Raw genomic sequence first — 24237 nt, 5'->3', positions numbered from 1 at the left:
AGATAGTTGTTAAAAACTTGTAATTTTAATTAAAAGTACTTACTTCTCAGTGCTAAAATGTGCTCGACCTAGGAGCATGCAAATGGTAACCAATTGGGGAAAACATTATAGAAAAATATTTTACCTTCTTATTCGCGCTGGATGTGGCATCTGCTGCATTACAGAGAAGGAATTTACAACTCACTCCATGCCAAACTTTCTTGTAATATATAAGTAGAAATTCAGTTTCATTTATCATTTATATGTATAGAATAATTCATAACTAGACTGTATTCAATATTAATATGTGACATGTAAAACATATTTAACCTATTAATATCGCATTTCATTTCTTGGAATATTTATATACAGACTGTTTTGAATTTATAAATCGACACTCGCCTTTGAAACATAATTAAAATAAGAATAAATGAATGTGAAGTTCAAAAATAATAAATTGACTAACTGTTATATATTATGTAGGAATTAACAACTTTGACATTAACATAAGTTTCGGTACAACGGAGCTTTTCCCCAATGCAAAGTACCTACGATTGGGTACGTTGTATGTGATAACCATTTATCTAGTTTTTGAAACGGTATAAAACTATTTACGTAACATTTTATTGCTGAAATAATAGAGATTAGGCTACGATTATTTCAGATTGTGATTAAAATTTGCCTACTTTATTCAACTGCTATGTAAAATATTGTATGAACAAGATAAAAATTACTTCTTGGCTTATATTTAAATTATATCAATAAAGCTTTTAAATTTATACTTGTAAATTATATGTATGGAACGTGAATAAGAAAGTGCAAACAAATCTCTGACTAATCTCTGTTAGTTTTCAATAAATTAAACAATATTCATATAAAACTAAGTAACATCAGTTTATTGTTCAAGAATCATTTTTAGAATGGCTCATTGTAAAAAATGATTAACTGTAATGCTTTCAAGGACATTTTTTATTTTCATATTGTTTGTTTTAGCAAGATATTGCATGTTATTTTATTAAAAAAAACACGGAAATACATTTAATAGCAACTAGAATAGTGATAGCTTTTGTTAGCTTTCTGTTATACGGTATTTAAAAACTGTATACTACGTATTTATAAAAAAAGAACAAATTTACTTAGCGATATTTTACATAATTTCAGTTTTTTAACTGTACCGGTATTCTCGAAGTTTCGCGACCTGCTAAAAAAGGTATTATTTAAAATTATTTATTAATCATTTCGCATGTAACTGGTTTAAAAACATTTTAACGCTTTGTTTCGATTTTAATGAATCAATGCCGATTATTTCAGCTTTAAATTTAGAACACTTTATTATTATTCTTGAATAATGTAATATGTAACAGAACACTTTTTAGCAAGTCTTCTTTTTTATTGTACTTTTGGCGAATAATCACTATAAGTACAGCATATATTAAAATTTTTTACTTAGTTATCCAGAATAGTTGCATAGAGAAACTTTGCAATATAAAAAACTAAAATATTCAAACCAAACGAATTATACTAATGGAAAACGCGCTCTGGGCCCGGAGAAACCGAACCGAGATCCTGGGCTGCGTTCCGAGTCTGCAGGCGCTGGAAATGGGCAAGAACTCACTCCACCCATATGGCAGGCATTATAGTAATGAACTAAAATCACTTTAAAACGCCTTCTAGATTTAATAATATTGTTAGATACCACATTTTATTTATTATTACAAATGTTAATAAACTGCTTTTTACCGTGGATTTTTATTTTTTAGTTAAAAAACAGATTTCTGTACAATATCAAAATAACTGAGATTTTGACTTGGTATTTTACTTATAAAGTCGGAAACGAAGATGTCTGTAACATTAAAATATTTTCCAGGTGAAAAAAACAACTTTTTTATTGACAGCATTTTATTTCAAAGTGAACTACGTAAAATGTACAAACATGGCATACTTAATCTATGTGTTGGAAAATAAAATTATTTTTACAAATTGTTGCCTTATTCCTAAGTTGGATATTTTTTAATGTCGAAAGTTTTTCTGTTTTGCGATGTGATGAGATATTATTTAAAAAAATAGTTTAGTTACAGTTTTAATTAAAAATAACTCGTGGCTTCCAGTGAATTCGTCATTATTTAAATGCCCCTTGAAAATACTACCAGTAAACTGGTTACAAACTCTCAATGCCTAATTTAGAATTGGTCGCATTTGTTTGAGATCACTTGAGCAAATAACTTTACAATTTTTCAATACATCATCCCTTAATCTACTTAATTTACCCTTAGGTTTTAAAATCAATAAGAAGTTAATGTGTTCTAAGATCAGAATCATTGGCATAGAGGACAGAAATACAATCGTTACATTTAATAACATTTTTCAATACGTCTTACAATAAACGCCACAAATATAGTATATAATTTCATCCTTAAAACTATAACTATCATATTTTCAATGATATACATGGCACTCTCAATTTTCGTCATCCAAAGACAAATCCAAATCACATTTATCAGCATTAGGTAGCTCAATGGATGCCTTCTTTCTGACAATAACCTCCTTCGTTTCTCCAATGGCTGTTGCATATGAGATGGAAAAATAAAAAAATGTTGGAACTGCTTCACTTTTGACACATTTTCTTAGTGTGTCAGGCAAAATTAAATGGTAATCGTGTTCGGTAAAATGTTTACTGTATAAAACAGTATGTTTTGCTGGCTTGAAATTGTTTTCTCTTTGTCGCAGTAATCATCATTTTTAGTAAATTTTCATCATTCAATGGAAAGCTAAAACAAAAAACAAATTAACAAATAATAAAATACAGGTAGCTGAAAATCACAAAGATCCAATAATTATAAAGTAGAGTAGGCCAGTAGTTATTGCTTTTTAGCAATGATTTATAAGTTTATGCATTATAAGTGCTATAACGACCAACGTTGATATCTTGGATTAATGCGGATGAAATAATTGAGTGATAAGCATGTTTTTACCGTACTTGTAATTATTTGGGTAACCCAGTTAATAATTTGGCAATACAGAAAATAATATTGGTGAAAATTACTATTTTGAAAGTTTCAAATAAATATTGACACGGTTAATATAGTAAGAACTTACTTGTGAGAAGAAATATGGCTTGCCTTTTAGTCCATCTGGACGTGCAGTTGTACGCAGAACAACTCTCTTCACCATGTCACGAAATAACAAACATTACTAACATTGACAAATAAAAAGAAAACAAACTAGTTGAAATGCTCAGATCAGACGTCTTGACATAATAAACAGGAAGAGTTGCCAACAACGCAAATAACAACAATGATTTGTGTTTCGGTATGAAAAAGGCGTGATGCCGTATCGTCCCGTTGATCGCCGCACAACTCGGTAAAATTCTTGCCCACTTTAAGCGCCTGCAAGTCCATGGATACACCCGAAACGCACAGCTGTGTGCGACCGGAAAACACAACATGTGGCCTTATGGGAAGTGCGCGTTCCAGTAGTATAGTTCGTTGATTCAAATAGGCAGAAAACTAAAACATAATAGGATATTCTTTTATAGAACATTTTTGTTTTATACCAGCTGATACCCGTGCCTTAGCACGCAATTTTCAAAATCAAAGGCCTCATTCTACTTGAAAAAACACGTATCATATATTTGGAGAAGTTCTATGACATTTTGTAGGCATACAACAGATAGATATTACTTAAGTGTTCATTTTTAAAAGTATAAGAGTTTAACCTGAAACTTTTATCACGTTTTGCACGTGTTAGAGCTTTTCTGGATCAAATTAATAACTTTCATTTAATTTAATAATTAACAAAGTCACAGCTGAGTTTGCCTTATTGTTGCCCCGATTAAGAAAATGAAAACAACAGGTCTCAAAAACCTAATTTTGGCAGTGTCTGCTTTCAAATTCTTGAAATCTACTTTCAGTTTAAAATATGTCCAGTGTCATAATTAAGTTTCAATTGTTGTCCCGATGAAGAAAATATACATAATTACGTAGGACCGAGAAGCCTATTACGGCCTAGAGGGAAATCCTAACCTACTTCCGTATAAAAGGGAATTATATGTCTTAAACTAGTCACTGGCGCAACCTGGAGTATAAACTATTAACATTTATTTGTTATATACATTACACTCAAGCACTGTATACTTAATATTTTATACAATTTAAATTTCAACATTTGTTTTAGCGAATTTGTCAAACTTTAGCTGAAAGTGGCCGGCAGCTGTTTAATGTTAGTTAAGTTTTGCATAATGAAATATAAATATTACATTGCTTTTAAGTTTAAAAAATATTACAGGTAGTTTTTCTAATCTTTCTCTTCATAAAAACCTTAATCGAATTTCAATTAATATTTTACAAAACAAAATTAGCTGAATGGACCAACCGTTCTCAGTAAACATATTTTGCGATTCATTTTAATTTATAAGATTATTACATTTAATTATTTCCTGCAATTTAACAGCCTATTTTACAATCACCCTATTTACTACATCATATGGAGTATTTATGATTTTAGAAGTAATTTTTGACTTTTAGTGTTATTACATTTTTGAAATCATAGTGCGAAGGAGATATGTTGCAGATAAAATTTACATTTTGTTTTTTGCACTCGTATATTTTGTTAAGAATTTACCAGTTAAATATCTATAGGATGTAATGTAATCGAGAACAACATGGAATGTTCCGGAAGATTAAGCTTCCAGTTAGTACAAGGTGTATTTGATTATAGCGTGAGATACAAATTAAGTTGCTCGCTACGCAATTTGTTGCATCTGACTGTGGATCGCGCCCTGCGTGTTCCACAAACTTGGGTATGCATGCACAGCCACAACAAACCCCGGCATTGCGATGGTTTGTCAACCTCATAAATAAGTAAAATTATCCACAACTCTTTTCCTAAGTCGCGTGCTCGAGCTAGACATCACTTGACTCTGTGATGTTTTCGCCGACTTGGTCTCATAGGTTGTTTAGTGTCGCTGGGTCGTGTCAGATCCATCAATACATCTTCTATCTGGATAACCACGACTTTTCCTAGATACAGTACAGTCTATGTTTAAAACACTGTTCTTTGTGAAGGAAACAGGGGTTTCCTGACTGTTCTTTGGTACATTAAAAAAGATAAAACAGAAACAGATGCAAAGATGTTTTTTTTTTGTAGAGGATGTAAACAATCACCGAAATCAAAGCAAAACAATTAAATACCACTAAACCAATGCTATAAAGCAAATGAATAGAATTAGTGGAAGGCTGGTCGTATAGCTCACCATAGCGGTACATCTTTTAGTAGATACAATGCTTTTCTTCTTTAGCATACGTGCTAGAGTATAATGAAGAACATAGAAAGCTAACGCCTAAATAATAAATGTGAGGAGAAAAAAGAAACAGTTAAGAAGAGTTGACCGTTTGACAAAGATTTAGAATTTTAGTTCCTACATTTTTAAGTAAGGTAATCCAATGTGAAAGGTGATAAAGGGATTCATTAGTGAATAAGAAACTCCTTCTATCACCTGCTATTGTCTTTAGGAGGTATTTCTTTCATGTGGCAAGAAGCAATCTACACACACTCCTAAGTATGAAATGAAAATCTAGTTTCAGTTTTTTTTTTAACTACGTTGAACAAGCATATGTTGACATATCGTAGTTATTGAATTTACGAAAGAATGCAAATCAATAAATTAAGGCTTCGTGCTCATTAAATAATCAAAAAGCAAGTGTTTCGCAGTGGAATCATCTTACACAATACACAGAATGGATTACATCTAATTATACCCTTGTGAAAACGTGTTCTCAAACATCTGAGGCCTGTAATTAGGTTTACTATCCGAGAAGAACAACATCTGCTCAAAGAATGATCAGATTTCACCATATGCGAAGGTTAATGAAGAAAACGTTTTCTTATCGCCCGGCATCAATTTCCATGTTATAGTACGTTCAGTGTTCACCCAGTTCAAAATAAATAAGCTACAAATGATAGCTCATGATAAATATTTGTTTTAAATGGCGCACAACTGGGAAGTCTACAGAATGGTGAGATATTTATATGTTTGCTGTTGAGACCAAGTTTTTTAAAGCTTCAACCCTTTTATTTCTGACGATTTTTTCGATGCCTGATTCCTCTCTCCAAATAAATACAGTAATGTTGTTAAATCTGCCAAGAAAAATAACAATCCGATACACCGGGTCGTTGCTTTGAACTTGAACATGCATTATGCCAAAACCTTCGAAATTGCATGTTAACAGTGGTGACAATTATCGACGTTCCAATGCACGGCAGACGAATATTCCCACAAGCACACGTCAGACGAATATTCCCACAAGCACACGTCAGAATGGAAGCACACACACTCTGCTTTAAAAACACAAACGAATTACCAGCTCTCGCAAATATAACACTGGCAACTATTTAGCTGTGATGGGGCCTGAATACTTGTTCCCCCAGAGGGAGCAATCAAGCTTCTTGTTCAGAACCAAGCCTCACTGGCGAGATTCACAACTCTGACAGTAAATGATGAATATTCTACTGTTTTATCCTGCTTGATGTGGACTCAAGATTCCAGGAGTCAAATGCCTGACAGTGTCAGATTTCATACTGGACTTGGTAAGGTGAAATGGAGCTAAACGCAATATTCACATTGAATCAACCCATTCCACCATACCTGTGTTACGTGTATAAAACTTTGAAGGGTTTGTCAAAGGAAGGTTTTGATACAATAAATCATCTACTTGGATCACCTTGCAGATTTGTACAACACTTCAAGGTAGCGGCTTGAGTGGTTGGTCCAGACCCGGTGATGGATAGGCAACAAATTTTCTGTGTGTTGATGACCTCTCCTTAATCTCACAATATACAATGTCGACGTTATTTATTAAACTGTGATAAAAAATTGTTTTCACAGCATCATTGCAACATCAGTATCCCGAAACCTCTCTCTCAACCTACTTCGTTAACACTGAAGTGGTTTGTAAATAATCACCTTCCTGATAATTAATTACTCTTATCTTGCCATCTTTAAGATGGAATTGTGCGCACCTGTTTAGTTGCCAAACCCATGTCGTTAGTATCTAAAATGGAATTTGTACCTATGCCAAATTTACTATGTAATTGAATAGATTTTGTCTAATCAAAAGATAATAAATGTATTAGAAGTATGCAATTTATAAATATTTATATTAAAACCTTTAACTTGACAGTGTTTAGCAAGTGAGTTATACTAATGAACATGTAAAAGGCTAAGAAGCAGCAATTTTTTATCTTAAAGGTTTTAAAAATTATTCTTTCCTGTAACAGGTGTTTGGATCCTAAAACGATGACCCAAATTTCAGCTTATTTCAACTAAAATTTCATCAGGGTGTTCTCAGACTAAAAATTGTTAAGTGAAATAATGAAAGTTGCGGCTGTTTTGGTAACTATTGAGTTTCTAAAAGTTTGAATATGATATTTTGGTTTGTCTTTGGTTCATGAATTATACTAAAGAGGTAGAGGTTGATAGAGTGTTCAGGGTTATCCGGTAAATAAGTATAACATACTGTCATTTTATCCAGCATTTAAACAGATTTTTAGTAGCCAATCACAAATGTTTCATCAGAAAATTACTTTCATTTCCCAGCAGTAAGACAAGGCAACTAAGACACCAAAGGTAACCACTTAAGTATAGTATCCCTTCATTTCCTATATAAGTAATGGCGATTCCTACACATCATTATCTCTAGTACTAATAAAGTTAATAATAATTAATAAATAATATATATAATAATAAAATATATATATATATATAATAAATAATACTATTTTAATTTTTAATAAATTAAAATATTGATTAAGTAAATTAAAAAAAAAATGTATCTCTAGTACTAATTCCGAGTGACTGAATTTTTAAGTCCAAAAGACCTGTTGATTGTTGAATGTATTTAAATTAATTTAGGTATAGATTAATTAATATTTTTTTTAAATCACTGTAATTTAAACTGAATATTTTACATTTTTGAATGGAAAATACTTTTGCGTATAATACAGCGGCATAACTTATGGGATTATGCGGGAGGAACCCCCCAAAAGCCCTAAAAATAAAGAAACGAATAAAAGTAAAGCATGTTTGAAATACAGTACTAAGATGCTTAACTTTAAATTGGGTTAATCTCATTCAATTAAATTTAATTTATAACATACAACTTCTCCCCACTCACGTTTGCTGATGTTCACTCCAATCTGATTCATCCCCCCCCCCCCCCAAAAAAAAAGACGAAGTCCTAGTTACGAAACCGATACTAAGCCTTTTGTAGTTGTCATTCACGTTAAACCTCCTTAGTTAGTTGGTAATTTCCATTTTACTTTATTTTACTGTACTAGTTACAAGTGTGTACTAACAACAAGTGTATAGTATTCTTATTGCTTTTATGAGTTCTCTCTGGTATAAAGTGCTGTGACTGTTATTTTTTATAATCTGGTCTCACTAGTCCCATGAGTAAAGACAGAATGAGAGAAGTATTTAAGGCGTATATTTGGAGTTATAATGTGATAAAATAATCAGTTTTTACTATATAAAAGAACTTGTAAGGATAGAAAATTAAAATATGAAATATAATTTTTAAAACATACATAAATTGTACCCACAGTCTGTTTTTATTCTGTGTGTGGATGAATGGTCTTGCTTCCCCCATTGTCTTCGACTGTTCAGTGATGTTATGTCAAATATGTCTAGTAGGCCTACTATAAAGTTTGTATGAAATTAAATGCGAACTAATTAAAGTGATTAAAACAATAATTGTAGTAATCACTTGTAATGTGCTGAGTACAAAATCCATAGCTGTTTTTCTATAGCAAAACAAAATGAATGAAGTTATTTTATCTTGTATATACCCACACATTTTGTTCCAATAAATTGTATACCAAAAACGATATACATGTTAATCTTGGAACTAAATAAAGTTACAGTTAGCTACACGGCAGAATTATGTTGCGTGTTTGTTAAAGTTTAAATCGGTTTTAATAGAAATCCGTGTTGAGAGTTAAAGGATGGTGACTGGCTGAAACACAAAGTGGCAATGACCACAAATGTGCAGGGACGGGGATGTGGAGGGGATGGCGTGTGTACGCTACTTGTAGTCAGGCTGGTGACAGACACCGATAATCTGGCCTATTATAGATTGGTTATACACAAAACGTTTACCCGATATCGACAAGTTGCCCCCACCCCTAGTACTGGCAGTGCCAAGTATGTGTGGTGGCGCGACCACCTGATATGTCAATAATGTTCTCTCAGGAGTAGTAAACACTATAATGGAAGTAGGTTTTCATTTCTTCAAGAGTAGTACGCTTGTATACAAATTTGAATAAGTATCCTTACAATTAGGTTGAATCTTATTGTTTTTTTTCATTTTTTTAATAGTTAGAGATTTAAAGATATAATAATAAAGATAAGGAAGATACCATGTATCAATTATTGAAGTTACAGGATTTTTTTTAAACACGGAAAATGCCAATAATAACCAGTTTAAGAGCAGATCGTACAAGTAAATAAGGTTAAGCTAGATACAAGTACAAGATCAAGCATACTAAATAATTGCTATTACTTGCAGAATTTGGTGAATGAATGCAACAAAATACAACACAAGAATTAAGATAAATACAATCAATAGAATACAACACAAATAATTGAAATAAATACAAGTAATAAAACAACAATAGAAATAACTTTTGCAGTGAGTAGTCTACGAAGAGAATTAAGTGAAGTGAAATTACAAGGTATGAATAAGTGATGAAAAATATTAAAAGATTTCGGAAACGGCTCTCTATGCTCAAACTATAAAACGGTTAGCAAACGAAATCACAGTGAAAGAACTAGTACTGACCCATTCACATACTAATTACTTGAAGATAATTACTTGAAGATCATTAATTTAGTCACAATAATTGTATATAGTGCAGTAAAACAGGTAAGACTAAGTTGCGTACAGTAATGAACAGTGATAATAATTCTAGAATGAAAAGGTTTGTATGTCTAGTATATTACAAATCACTCATTAAAAAGAACATACAGAGTTTCCGATGTGGAAATGTTTTCAGATCTTAAAAAAGCATTATATAATAATTATTAGGACTAAATTCTCCAACATTTTTCAATCTTACAAGTTGTTACTAAAATTTAAGATTCTGAGATATTCAGCTCTATAAACTTAAATAATACCCTGTGTAGTAGGCAGTGATCTACCTGGGATATATAAAAGATAAACGTCCCAAAAATATACATATAAAGGAAAATGATAAAACAAACTTAACGACTAAATTATTGTTTTGAATACGCGGTCTTGAATTCAGGGTAACTTTAAAAGTCGCTTCAGGAAAGATAAATTGCCACAAAAAAGTCAAACCCAGCACACAGCTGTTCCCTTGATGATGGATCCTGGTGGTTCTGCGGAATGGAGAAGGTAATTAATGGAATAATATCTGCAGAAAAACATATCACAAGGACAGTTGGATCTAGAAGCACACAAGTCGACCTGGCTAAGATCTGAACAGTCTATCAATAACAGTTTCAAAGTTGGTAGTATTTACTGGAAAGAATTTACAGCTCTAAACGAGGTTTACCATAAGTTATTATAACAGATACATTCACCTCTGTACAACTTAGGCTGGTACTATACGGACGCTAAATGCGTCGCGTTAACGCCAAAGTTCGGCGCATATAGTTGGACTACTAGTCCAGACTATACGGACGCAAAATGCGTCGCGCTGTTTTTGCGTCAACGCCCCGCTGGCCAGACTATACAAGCGCAGAAACCGCCACGTTGCTTCCCAGATCACTTTATTCCAAGTTGCCAATATGGATGCAGTGCAGATCGGTGCTGTAGGGTTTCAGTGTCTACTAGAGATGTATTTGGAAAAGACCAAAAGGCAGGATAGACGTTGGGGTACCCATCCCGTTCTAAGCAGCAGATTGACAACAGGTGCGTTTCATTTGATGTTTGAGAAGCACAGACAATATGAAGACAAATTTTACCAATATTACAGGATGTCTGTTAGCTCATTTGATGAACTTTTACATCTTGTCAGTGACGGTCTGATGAAGAAAGATACCAACATGAAAAGGAGTATTGAGCCAGCTGAAAGACTTGCTATAACCATCAGGTAAGCCGTTTATGGGTTAAATCGAAGGGTAGATCCATGTCAAGTGTTCCACTGCGACTGCGGGCCACGCATCTAGCGTCCGTATAGTCCGGCCCTAGCGTTGCGCAGCGCTATCTACGTCGCGCTGCTAACGTTTTTCCAGGGCTGGTCGCGTAAAAATGCGTCGACGCCGAGTTGGAGGGCAGCGTGCCGCGTAGACTGCGCTCGTATAGTCGCTCAAATTGACTTGCATTGCCATCCAAAATTAAAAATAGCGCAGCGTATTTAACGCGACGCATTTAGCGTCCGTATAGTACCAGCCTTACAGGTTTGTACTACACGAACTGAGACTTGTACGTCAACCTCAGAAATACCTGATACGGCAATTCAATCACATTTATGGACGTGTTTAATGACAATGGCTGCCCTAAACATAAAATTCGTGTAAAGAAAAACGATGTCACCCACAGTATATATAAAAACCTATCCTCACAAGCTTTGTTCTAAGAGCTAAGAATTGATTGATGTACGGTTGATTATGACTTCCAAATTTGTGTACAATCATTATCATAATTAACAGAAGATATACTACAAATTGATTAAATGTGAAGTGACTAACCTCAAAAATTAAAATTATGTTTAAGTGTATAAAAGGATCATAAATTTATAACCATTACCATCCTGGATTGTACATAATAAATACAATTACAAAACCCACCCACCTTCTAGAGCAATATCCAGAAACAATCGAATCTAAAAAGACTACCAAACTTGAAATTTGTATTAGGTCTTCCAAAATTATTCTAAAAACGAGAATAATCCAAATTCCATGCACAAATGCCATCTATATAATGGATATTAAATCTACAAACTTTGGCAAAAGCAGCATCGCCAAGAAAATAGTCTATTGCAGACCAAATTACCTATAACAGTGAAAATAAATTATAATGTCAACATTGCCCTAAGGAATATTGCAACATCAACATCACTCAAAAAATGATGAAAAACTATCGTGTCTCCACATGTTGCCTTCATCATAATCAAACTTTTGATAAATGTTACTTTGTACCGTTTGACGATAACACATGAGGGTGGTGACTTCTGAGGTCGTAGTAATAAATACTAGAAATGCAAAGTTTACTTATAAGTTCAGTTTAATTACGAAAACTTACAAGCACCACTTTAAGATGGTAAAGGAAAAGTATGTAATGCCACGTTGCTGCCAATTAGAACACAAGAACTAAAAACGAATATCTTCTAAGTGGGCCTGAAAATATCCAATGTTCTCTGGAATTATGCCTACGATGTTCTACTTTATAAAACAATAAGATTTCACTTCCCTTCGCAATATGTAGACTCACAACCCGGGTGTCGGCGTCAGGGCACGAGACATTGAAGCTGTAGTCTAAGAACGGTTATTTCTAGAAGAGGAGTAGACGTTGGGAAACTGGTAGCCATCTACTCAAACAACACGTGAGATACATCAGGTACGTGACCTACGTGAACTCGCCTAAAACAAATTCGCGACGGCATTAGCCATTTAATGATACAAATTACTATTTATAACAACGTGTTCGCCATAAGGATGACGCCACAACTTTTATCTATCTCAATCAAGCAAATAAAAGATCTTCAAGAGTACGTTACTTTACTATTTACAACTTTACTTTACGGTATATTTATTTTTATATGTTTGGGCATCAAAGGGCTAATTTAATAATACGAAAAGATAAATTTTACTTAAAGGACAAAGCGCGCGAGGTCTGATCGGTCACGTAGTTGGGCTGCTACAAAGGGTTAGAGGAAAATATTCATACGCGTGCCAATTAGGTAGTTACTCCGCCCAATAATTTAGTTCCGGAACATTGGATAAAAATAATATTAAATTATACTGGCTGACTAGGTTACGAAAATTACATTATATGAAATTTAATTAATCAATTAACGGTACAACTTCCTTCATTGGTTCCAAGAAATACAAAAATAACAACAACAAAAAACACCAAAATATTGTTGAGAATGTATGGACAAAACACATAATGAGATATAGTTCAAAATGAGTAAGAAATTCCACGTAAAGTATAGTCCTTACTTTACCGTCCTATAATCCTATAGTCCTATAATAACTTGTTATTAATATCTTGCTTAATTTACCGTCTGCCAATTTCTTTGTAGGGAAAACCAATTTTGTTATTGAATAAGGGTGCAAAATTTCAACTTTACACAATTATTAGTCTAATTAAGACCTCATTTTTCTACTAGTTTCATAACAAAGTTCTATAAGGTTTCAAGTCATACAACATTGTTAAGCTTTTATAACTCAAAAAGGGATGTTCAATGAAAAATATGTAAGAGTAGTGAAATATTGATTATTTATAGAAGAAAATTGTATTGCCAAGACTATTTCGCTGAAACTAGTAATAACCGTGTAGTGTAAACCGTTTTAAGTTATTACATTAAAAAAATTATTTATGACCACTATTTGGCAACCTGATCTGATATTTTTCTGAAACATTAATGAAACTCGGGTCTTAACTAGACAAAAACTGTACAGATTTTGTACTGTATAGTTTTATTCAATTAAAAAATAATATGAAATTTTCCTGGAAACAAAGGTTCAGAATGACGGTAAACTAAGCAATATTGAACCATACTTTATGTAACTTTTCTTAATTATTTTGATCTGAAAAATCGATCAATGAAGAGAATAATACATTATTAACACTCTGTAACATTTCTTTTGTTTTCTGTGTAAGTTAAGTTTATTATTTTATTTGCTTTATACATGTTTTTGAAAAGTTCTCTATAAAGTGATGTAATATTAGACAATAAGTCGAAAACAAATGTTACTTTTTTTATCTAAAAATGTATATATAATGTGGTATGTGGAGAATTAAAAATCTAGGAGTTAAACCAAAGAATTTATGAATCAAGTTAATAGATAAAACTGGTGTTAGTGTTAATAGATACATTGATTTATAATAGTACGTTGGATATAGTTTAATTAAATACTAAGAATTGTTTACATAGTAAAAGTATGGTACAATACTTATAAGTGTGAGAAATATAATGTATCTGTTATTTGCAGACAAGAAATAGAAGCTTTAAGTAAGGTTTACAAGAAGCTTGTGGAATCACACAGTCTGAACGGCCCAGTTCCTGCTACTCCTGCAGTGCATATCTCAAGTATACAGGCCAACATCGTCAAGGGTGAGGTACGTAGCTGGCGAGAGAGACTCACCTCACTGTCGTTACAGCTGTAAAACTGTGTATGTGGTTGAGTACATGAATTTAGCACAACACATTGTATTAAAAACATTTTGTTCAAACGTTACTCCTGAGTAGTAGTACTAAGTATTAAGTCAAACATTTTATATTTAAATATATGAATGTACAACCTTTCACTCAACTTTCCTATTATTCAATCATTTACTTGGTGATGACTTAATAGTGAATTGAAAATGGTCACCATATATTTAATAGATAAACATATTGTTTTACGTTACATAGTGTAATATTAACGATGGCGAATGTCCAAAAACGTGTCAATGATAAATTTAAAAAAGCACCCGTAGTGGTTTCCAATATGAACAGACTTTGCAGGGTAGTTTTTAAAACTGACCTCTCTTGTGGATCATTCGATTTTGTACATTGAACGCTCTGAAAAGCTTGAATAGGGCAATACATTACATAAATAAATACCGGAGGTTAATTTTAAGTAAACGTGATCGACTTAATAATTTCATTTAACACCTCAATGAACATAATTTCTATGGCATTTTGAAAAATTACAAGGTTATATAATCAAAGTATACCTAGCGTTTAAACATAAAGAACGTTGATTTAAAAAAAAAGTAATTTGTGATCAATCATGTAGAAATTTAGGACACAATTCATGATTGTTACAAAAGTTTTGTTCCTAACCTATAATGAAATTGGAACTGAGTGGAAATTATACATTTAAAGTGGTTTAGAGCAATATTTTGTACACAGATGGTAATGTCTTTACACCGCTACAGGTCTTTTAAGATAATTATTTGGAGTTATACTTCGAAATATTGAATCTCAAAGTAAATTTAAATAAATAAAAAATGGTAGTGTTTAAAAAAAGATCAGCCTTAGAAAGAAATTTGAACAGTGGTTTTATGAGTCAAGAAATGTATGCAGTAAATTAGTACGAAGTAATCATCTTGAATTTAAGCCCAAAAACACTGCTTTTTTAACGAGTCTATAAAATAAGTTGTAATTTACGGCTCAGTTTTGGAATTATATTGGTAGCAACTAATTGTAGTTGAATCCAAAAAACTCTTTTTTATGAAGCTAGGCTAGAGAAACCTTGTTTGTTTACGTTAAAAATCAACCTAATTTATTAATAAACTGTGGAACCAACTCAGAGAATAGGTTACCCAAAATATTTTCACAACAAATGATTGAGCGTAATATTTACTAGGAGTAGTGTGAATGCTGCTAGACACGGGTAGAGGAGAGGTCCATACTCAGATGTCAAGTTTACTGAAAGAAATGTGAAACAAATTGTGAGCCAATTGTGTTGGTAAATGGTAGGGCAAGAACTTCCATATATCACAGCAATATCTTACTCTGGATATTGATCTAGGCGATAGGACCTTCCTTACAGATCTCGTTGATATCAGTACTATTTTATATACAGGTTTATATACTAGACTGTTACTATAAACCTTGGCTGCCGGAGAATATAAGTTTACTTTATAAAAGGAAGAAGCAGGATACCGTATATAATTTAATTGCATGGATTTGTTTTTTTTATAAATTCATATTAAACATAAAAGAATCCGTAAATAGTCTAAAATAATGTTCCACCTATTGTACGCTGTAGCTTTAGTCCCTGTTAGCCCCATAATTTATAATACATTAAATTACTTTAGAAATTATGTATTGATACAAAATAGAAAGATAACTTTGTACCAAAAATGTTATAGTTACGAATAGACATTAAACAAATAATTATGTGCAGACCATATTTAATGTAAAATTTATACGGTTTCAACATTATACAGATTTCACAACTAAATAGTATGGTATATGGTCTGGTAATAACGAAGTATGTCGGTCCTTTGTTGAAGAAACACAACGGCGGGAAACGTTGCATGCGGTATTTACGTGCTGAAGCCCAAGGTAATATTACGAAAACGCTGAAAGACTAATTTGCCATTCGTGTAAAACAAACATCAGCAAATAAATGAGTTTGGCTACAGTTTCATCCAATCTAAACTCCGCTGTATTTATGTGAAAGAGTATAGCTAGAACCTGCAGACTGTTATTTATTTTCTGCTTACTTGAGTTAACTACTGAAACTAGGATTAGCAACTACTAGAATTTCATCGTTTACATTATATGGAAAATTGTTTTGCGTTCTTTTAACGCTACTGGTGTCCTTAAATATACATGAAAACTGTTAAAAAAAACTCATAAAAACCGATAATCTAAATGATTAAAAGGTCGATTCTTTATTTGTACTAAAATAAATAACTGAGAGGGGAATAAATCTCGTGAAATTGCCATCCAGCCGCCGTAAGAGTCACTGTGTCTAACAGTTTAGCCCTATGTCTCATCTCACATAATATCAGGCCTATTATAGTACGAGGCATATCATGCAAGCCTGGACGATAGGCTGTAGTATTTATTAATAGTGAAATAGACCTCATTAGCCATGTAGCCTAGTACTAGAGTTATAGCATAAAACTAATCTTATGCGAAGTTTAAACAATATATCTCTATCCTAAATGCATTAAACACCAATTTATTAGCCACAAGCCAGGTTTGCAATGATATGTCTTGTATTTAAAGAGGTTGACATAAAATATACTAGAAAAAATATTAGAGTGGAAAGTGAACTCCAAAAGTCTGCAACGACACAATTTCAACGCACTCTCGCGTTATTGTATCCTCCCTAGCTCGTCTGACACTGGAGGCCCTACTTTCCGGTAACTTACATGTGACGTTAAATTTCAAATTTATTAATACTATATTGATAATACCAAAAAATATTAATGATTCTGTCGACATAAGTTTCTTCATTTTTAGCTTCAATCGTTCAATTATTTTAAATTGTAACTCGTTAAAAAAATAAATCAATACACTTCAAACTTGAAAGGTGTTAATAACTTAATGGAACTAAGAAAACTGCGTCTTAGAGTACCACAAACACAGTTTTCAATACATTTATTTAGAATTTAATTGGAAAATATGGCAATGTTGATAAATCAAGTAAAAAATTGTACTGAACAGTAAGAATTCTAAAACACGTAAATAATAAATGTATTATTTAAACGAAATTTTGATATAAATACTGCAGTATAAAACCACAACCGATCAAAAACTGTAAGATAGCATGGCCTCATCCACCATAATATGTGATTTTACCGGTCCTGACCAGAATCAATTTAAAGCTTGTAAATAAGTAGCTGTTTAAGTATTGTTATTTTTTATGTAGTACTACAAGGTATTATGGTTGTTTGTCTATCACATAGAGACATAGATGATTTTTACCAACACGAACGCACGCACACACACACACACGCACGCACACACACACACACACCACACACACACACACACACACACACACACACACACACACACACACACACACACACACACACACACAAATTAAAATTGGATGCCTAAAATTCTAAACATAAAAGCCGACATTTGACAGTTTATTTTTAGTCGTAATTTTACTAACTTAATTCTGTTGATTTTAAAGCAATTCACACCTGTTTTAAACGTTTCTGTGGAATGATGAGAAATAACAACCGGAAAGTTGTGCTTGCAGGGTCTAGATCGCATGGTGTTCAGGGAGCTTTTACACAACACGTTCGACGTGGTCACCGAAGAGGTGCTGATGGACCGCATCTTCTGCGCCTTCGACCGCTGCAATGTGGGCCTCATCCGCCTGGAAGAGTGGGTCTGCGGGCTATCGGGCTTCCTGCGCGGCTCCCATGAGGAGCGAACTGCCTTCGCCTTCTTCGTGTACGACCTCAACAGTGACGGGTTCATCAGTCGCGAGGAGATGTTCCACCTGCTCAGGCAAGTTTTTTTCTACATGGCACTTTTGCCATCTAGATATAAGGTGACTCTCTAACCGAGAGGTCGCAATTGGGAGGCTCCCGGGAAGGTCACTAGAATATGTAATGGCACATATTTTCGATACTCTCTTTGAAAATTCCACTGGCGTTGAAAGAGCCCCTGAAATAAAAAACGAAATTGAAACAGTTTGTTACAGAAAATTGAAGAATTAAATAAGGAGTACTATATTACTTTATTATTTTTATATGCATTATCCATATTATTGTAAATTAAAGATCGGCCTTTTTATTTACATAAAAGTATTTGGTTTTACATAAAATATACACATAATTTTTATCACAATCTATAATGGCGATTGCCTAAGTTCGTTTTTTGTTCAGTTTTATGTTGGTCTTACCTAAGCCTCAACATTTAAGAAAATGTCCAAATATTTCATAAACAATATCAATTAATAAACCTATTTTTAAAAAGAAAACAATTTGGTTTGCTTGGAGCAGAATATTGCTAACTAACAAATTAGCAATATTATTATACATATGCAAGTTATAACAGTTTAGAATCCTCCCCCTATAGGATTTAATGCTTCGTATTTAAAAATAAGCTCACATTTCTATCCATTAATTCACGAATCCAATCACTTAAAATATTAAAATTATAATATACTATTATATTACAAGTAATTATATATAAATAGTAATTATTATATACAGATAAATATATTAATTATATATAAATATAAAAGAAATTATATAAAAATATAAGTATATTAAATCTAACGATTAAAGAAACAGGCCTCAATATGCCCACATATAATAATGTATTATAATCATGCAATAAAAATCAAACAAGAATATCAAGAAACCTCCAAATCACATTTATTTAGGGATGGAATATAATAAAATGAGGAACGACTTAGGTAGTCCAATTTTGAACTATCCCATACACCAAGTATTGTTTTTATTCTGTGGCTGCCCATGACGATAGAGCAATACGTTTTTTATAGTTTACATTCATTTCCAACGACACTATAATTGTTTTTTCGTGTTGGCTGCCAACATTTGGTATCATTAACAATGCTTTGTTATTACTGTTTTTCTTGTTGGTATAATTTGACTTTATATTTTATAATAAGAGTTTTGTTATTTGTGTTTAAATTTACCATTCGTGTGATTTAAAATTATCTGGATGAAGTTCAAAAGTGTTTTAAAATGTACTGATTGACTTATACGAATGTACACGTAAATAAATGATTATGTAGTAAGAGAAAACGATCCTAACCTGGCGGTTTTAGAATTTAGGCCTTAGAATATTTCTATTAACACCAATTAGTAATGATACAACCATGAAGGAGTTTTAGTAAGCCTTTATTGGAAGCCTTGCAAGCCATAAATCTAACATCAAACTGTAAATGAGAGAACTTCCCTCACTTTGGAGGTTTACAGTTTTAAAATAACCACTATTTTCCAAAATAAGTATAACATTTTTAGTGGTAATTGATTGTTAATAATCCCAACCGTACAAAGATACAGAGAAACAAGGGGGGGATGAGATAGTAGAGGAGGGTGAATGTTTTTTTAATGTGTCCGTTAAAGTATTATACATATTACATATAACAGAAACTTTAATACCTTTCCCTTGTTTTTGAAAGTTAAATACTTTCTTGAAAGCTTTGTTAATGTATACCCTTTTACAATATTGCGGACTTCTTATGATAATTTCGCACTTCATTCAAGACATTATTATTCTTGAATAATTATCGATAATCCCAACCGTATACGAGTATTGGGAGCCAATTTTAAAAATATAGGTATCTATTAAAAGTGTGTAGGCGGTTTGTTTATGGTAGCTAACTACATTATCGATTAGGCAATTTCATCTATTACAGATCGAATAGTGATAGCTAAATCGTACTCTTTTAATTCTGTCTCCTTTCGATGGCAGGAACAGCCTGGTTAAGAGCCCACAAGACGAGGACCCTGATGAAGGAGTGCGGGACTTGGTGGAACTGGCTCTCCGCAAGATGGATTATGACCGCGATGGCAAAATCTCTTTCCAGGACTTCAAAAACTCTGTGACAGATGAGCCTCTACTACTAGAGGCCTTCGGCCAGTGTCTACCAGCAGACACCGCCTGTCAGACCTTCCTCTCCACACTACAGTGCTGAGTCGATAGACCGTTACACTAAGTTAGGTTAGGTTAAATACTAGAATATATTCAAATCAAATTATTTTAGAGAAATAATTGTTGGATTAGTGGTAAGAGATTTATTTTATAGTACTGCAAACAAAAATACAATTATTGTGGAAGGTAATAAAGTCAAGTTGTTTCGATTGCAATATGTTTGAAAATATATGAAAACCCTGTTTTAATTCTTATATAACGAGTAGGAAAATCAAATACATGATATATAGTTTTTATTATTTAAGATCTAAGAAATTAATAGTTTAATATAAAAATGTAAAAACGATTGTTTTATGACATAAGCCTTTAAAAGGGGTGAAAATTTGGTTGACAACCTTTAACATAAGCATAGGTCAAGTTGTATAATTATAACCACTATTTTTTTAAAGTTCACTTTTAAGGACGGAGAAATTGTAAAGTTAAAAATTCTTTTCGATATTTACCATTGTTCAGTGATCTAGAAATCAAAAAAGATCGTTTCAAGATCTGCAAATTGAAACGGTATCTCTTCCTCTCAGGAGGATAACTAACCTAACACACAACTACAATGTCGGCTAAAAATATACAATTCATGCCAAAAATCATGTAAACAATCATGCTGTGACACACATAAGTCAGCAATCACAACAAACATGATGTGTGACAACTCCATGTACACAATCTATAAGACATTTACTTAATGAAAAAACGCAAACTTTTAAAACTGAACTAAAGAATTCACAATCTTATTTTACTCAATAACCAACCACTGGAAATAAATTGATCGTTAGCCAATAGCAAATGGCGTCATCGTCTTGACAGAAACAATTCTGCGGCAAATCGAAGCACGGGAATTGGCATTTTTATTGGTCAACTCTAGATAAACTTTTCAAGCCATGATTGTTCATAATCCAATATGAATTACCCAGGACAGAATGGTAGTCATTTAAGTTTTTAAACATAAAAGTTACTGTTCCGTCAAATTTATTACAAGAGATATATCAAAGAGATGACTAAAACGTGAAATTGGAATAGTGAGATATAAAAAGTTCTAAAAAATATTATAAAACGTGCTAAAGTATATTTATGTACATGCATATAATGAAGTAGGCCCTGGAGGTTAAACCATAGTTTTCAAGAAACTCCGATTCTGTCAGTATCTATTCTATCTTGAAGTAACTATTTACTTTCTCTATCCAAAAATACCTTTTTAGAGTTCGTTTTTCATAAGCCTTATATACAAAAGTATATTAATTATTTGGTTTAAATTATCTCCATCGTAGCTCATGCTCAAAAATAATATGCAATTAGCTTAAGATTACATTAAAGATTTTCAATTTTGCGGCCTCCTTATAAGGGGAAGAGAAACTGAAAAAATAGGAGAGTAAGGGGGAAATGGCATGGAAAACTGGTTTCTATAATGTTATTCTGAGGTTAATGTACAACTATTTATTTCTACGAGTTTAACGTTTAAAAATATCAACCAATTCATATTAAGGGTTGATAAGGGATAACTGATAAGGGTTGATAATCTTTTATGGAGACTTTATAAACAGTACATAACTATTTTGGTAAATATTGATTTGAATATGATTTATATAAAACCATTTAAATTCGTTCATGATGGACTTGTTATAGTAACCTAGAAGATGTTGTTAAGTAAACAAGAAACTACTACAGGGAGATTAAAGTAAGTTTTTCAGATTGAACCTATTAGTTTAAAGCTTCAATTTAATTTAAATGAGGTTTCTTACCCTCAAATATAGACAGCCGTACTACCTTTCCCAAGTTCTCTCCCACACTGACTGCTTGGAGGAATGTGCGTACGTCCGCCCATGGACATCACGAACCTGTGTAACCTAAACTGGCGATTAAGACATTGCCGCTTACAACACACAAGGACCCGGTAGAGACACGCCGTGTGCGCGTAGTAGCCGAGGTGGAACCCCTGGCTCATCGGCGCGTAAAACGTACAATACTCTAAATACAGGCTTCACTCAACGAACAATGCTATACTGTAGAGAATGGAAGCTTTGTCCATATTGCGCACTTATAATTCAGTAACCAATAGAAACAATATGACATTGTACACTCAGCAACTCAATATACACGTTTGTTTATAAAGTGATTTAGTAAGAATTTTGTACATTTTCAGACATTTAATTTTATTTTACCAACAGATCTCTCCTAGGACTCTACAGTAAACCCTCTTTTGAGTTTTATTTAAACAAGATTGATTAACTTGAATAATTATAAATCCATGTCCACCTACATTTAAAAATGTACGCTCTACTGCATGCCCAAAAATATACTTTTGGGGAGATTGGGTCTATTTTGGAAATTGGTTAAATATGAACATAGGTGGTGTTACACCTCATTGTAAAGGTCCACAACCCCAGATTATTTTAGTACAATTGTTTTTTTTTACGGTAACCGTATTTAAAGGGTGTGGCGAAACTTCTAAACCCTGTTTTTACTGTACATTTAATTGTAACGTAAATGTAAATAACCGGATTTTTTAATCTCCCAATTAAATCCCCTTTCTGAAAATTATAATGTAAGGACATGTGTTGATCCTGAAACTACAACTTCATCGCATTTAAGGATTCAAAAGACCTAGTGTTAGTATGAACAAGGTGGCGGGAGCGAGTTGGATACAAGTTTGAATAAGATACTTTACTCACTGGTCTAGAAAATTCGTAGGGGGATACATACTTCACAGTCTCTAAAGATACCATTCAAAGTCCTAATGACAGTATTAGACTTACTATACTTAAGATACTTTCCCTTGCAAAACTGACTCATAAAAATGATCACAATTTTGGTACGGGTGAGGTGAATTTAAAAAACCCGATTTAGTGATTCTACCAGTTCCCACCACACCATTTCCTAAGCTTATACCTCACCCCAAACCCCCAATTGCAAATGATACCCTGCTAGTTTTAATTTTCGAAGAATAAATTTTTAGAAATATCAATAAGACCCTAGCATGCAATACTTGAGTAAAAGTGTTAAGCTGAGTGTGAGTCCACATAGTGAACGAAATGAATTTCCTCTGCACAGCGTTAGCGTACTTATGCGCTGGTTTTTGACTAACTATATTTGTATCATCAGTTTTTCATTAAAAATGTGACCTACTGGATCTCAAACCTACGCTGTTTAGGTGATAAAAAAACTGCTAGTACTCTTTTTTGTGGACACCCAAATGTTCACGTTTGTATGTCCTTATTCAATTTTTCACAATTAAATTAATCGCTTTGAAAATGTGGTTTTGTAGACATATTCTCCAAATTTCACTTAAATGAATGAAATTTTATATACATACATATATATATATATATATATATATATATATATATATATATATATATATATTATTCCTATTTTAAAAACCTCGGTATGTATGTATAGAATTACATATATTATTAATATGGCTATATTGAAATAAATTTCATAATGTTATCAATACTAGTTTAGCTTTTTAGTGGTGAACATTACAATTATGGATATTATGTATGTTTCAAACCCATTTTTTTCTCACACATTATCTGCCCAATCCTATCGTATTTTTGAGATTTTACTTCTAAGCTTGAATAAGAATATCAGACAAGTAGCAAATAGGTTGTGGGTCTTTTTTTCGTGATTGAATATTTTCAATTGAATATATAAGTTTTAGTATATTCATTAAATTCAATTGTATTAAGTAAAATAATACTTCAAAACGGTGTAAAATTATCAACGATCCCACAGCTATTCCACTGCTTGAAAAGGACAACAAATATAAAACGTTCCAATTATGATGTAAGATATATACTGCACTTGTATTTAAATATTTGAAGTGAACTTGTTCAATCGAGTTGATACTGTAATTTATCAAGCGAGAGTACCGAGACAACGTATTGTAGAACAAAATGTAAAGACGATACAATTTTTAAGCAG

At 32.5% G+C, this 24237-nt stretch overlaps 1 protein-coding gene across 1 annotated transcript in view; it reads left to right on the top strand.

The window, feature by feature from the left end:
- Nucleotides 1-20446, top strand: part of LOC124362880 (EF-hand calcium-binding domain-containing protein 1-like) — a 28596-nt gene extending 8150 nt beyond the window's left edge. The window contains exons 2-4 of the mRNA XM_046817749.1: nt 14159-14285; nt 17885-18138; nt 20080-20446. Coding sequence (XP_046673705.1) covers nt 14159-14285; nt 17885-18138; nt 20080-20302 — 604 coding nt within the window. The 3' untranslated portion in view covers nt 20303-20446. The remainder of the gene's footprint in view (nt 1-14158; nt 14286-17884; nt 18139-20079) is intronic.
- The last annotated feature ends 3791 nt before the right edge of the window (nt 20447-24237 follow it).

The sequence above is a fragment of the Homalodisca vitripennis genome, chromosome 5, assembly GCF_021130785.1.
Source record: "Homalodisca vitripennis isolate AUS2020 chromosome 5, UT_GWSS_2.1, whole genome shotgun sequence".
Lineage (NCBI taxonomy): Eukaryota > Metazoa > Arthropoda > Insecta > Hemiptera > Cicadellidae > Homalodisca > Homalodisca vitripennis.
Note: the sequence above shows the minus strand (reverse complement) of the source record. Positions and strands in the feature narration are given on the sequence as shown.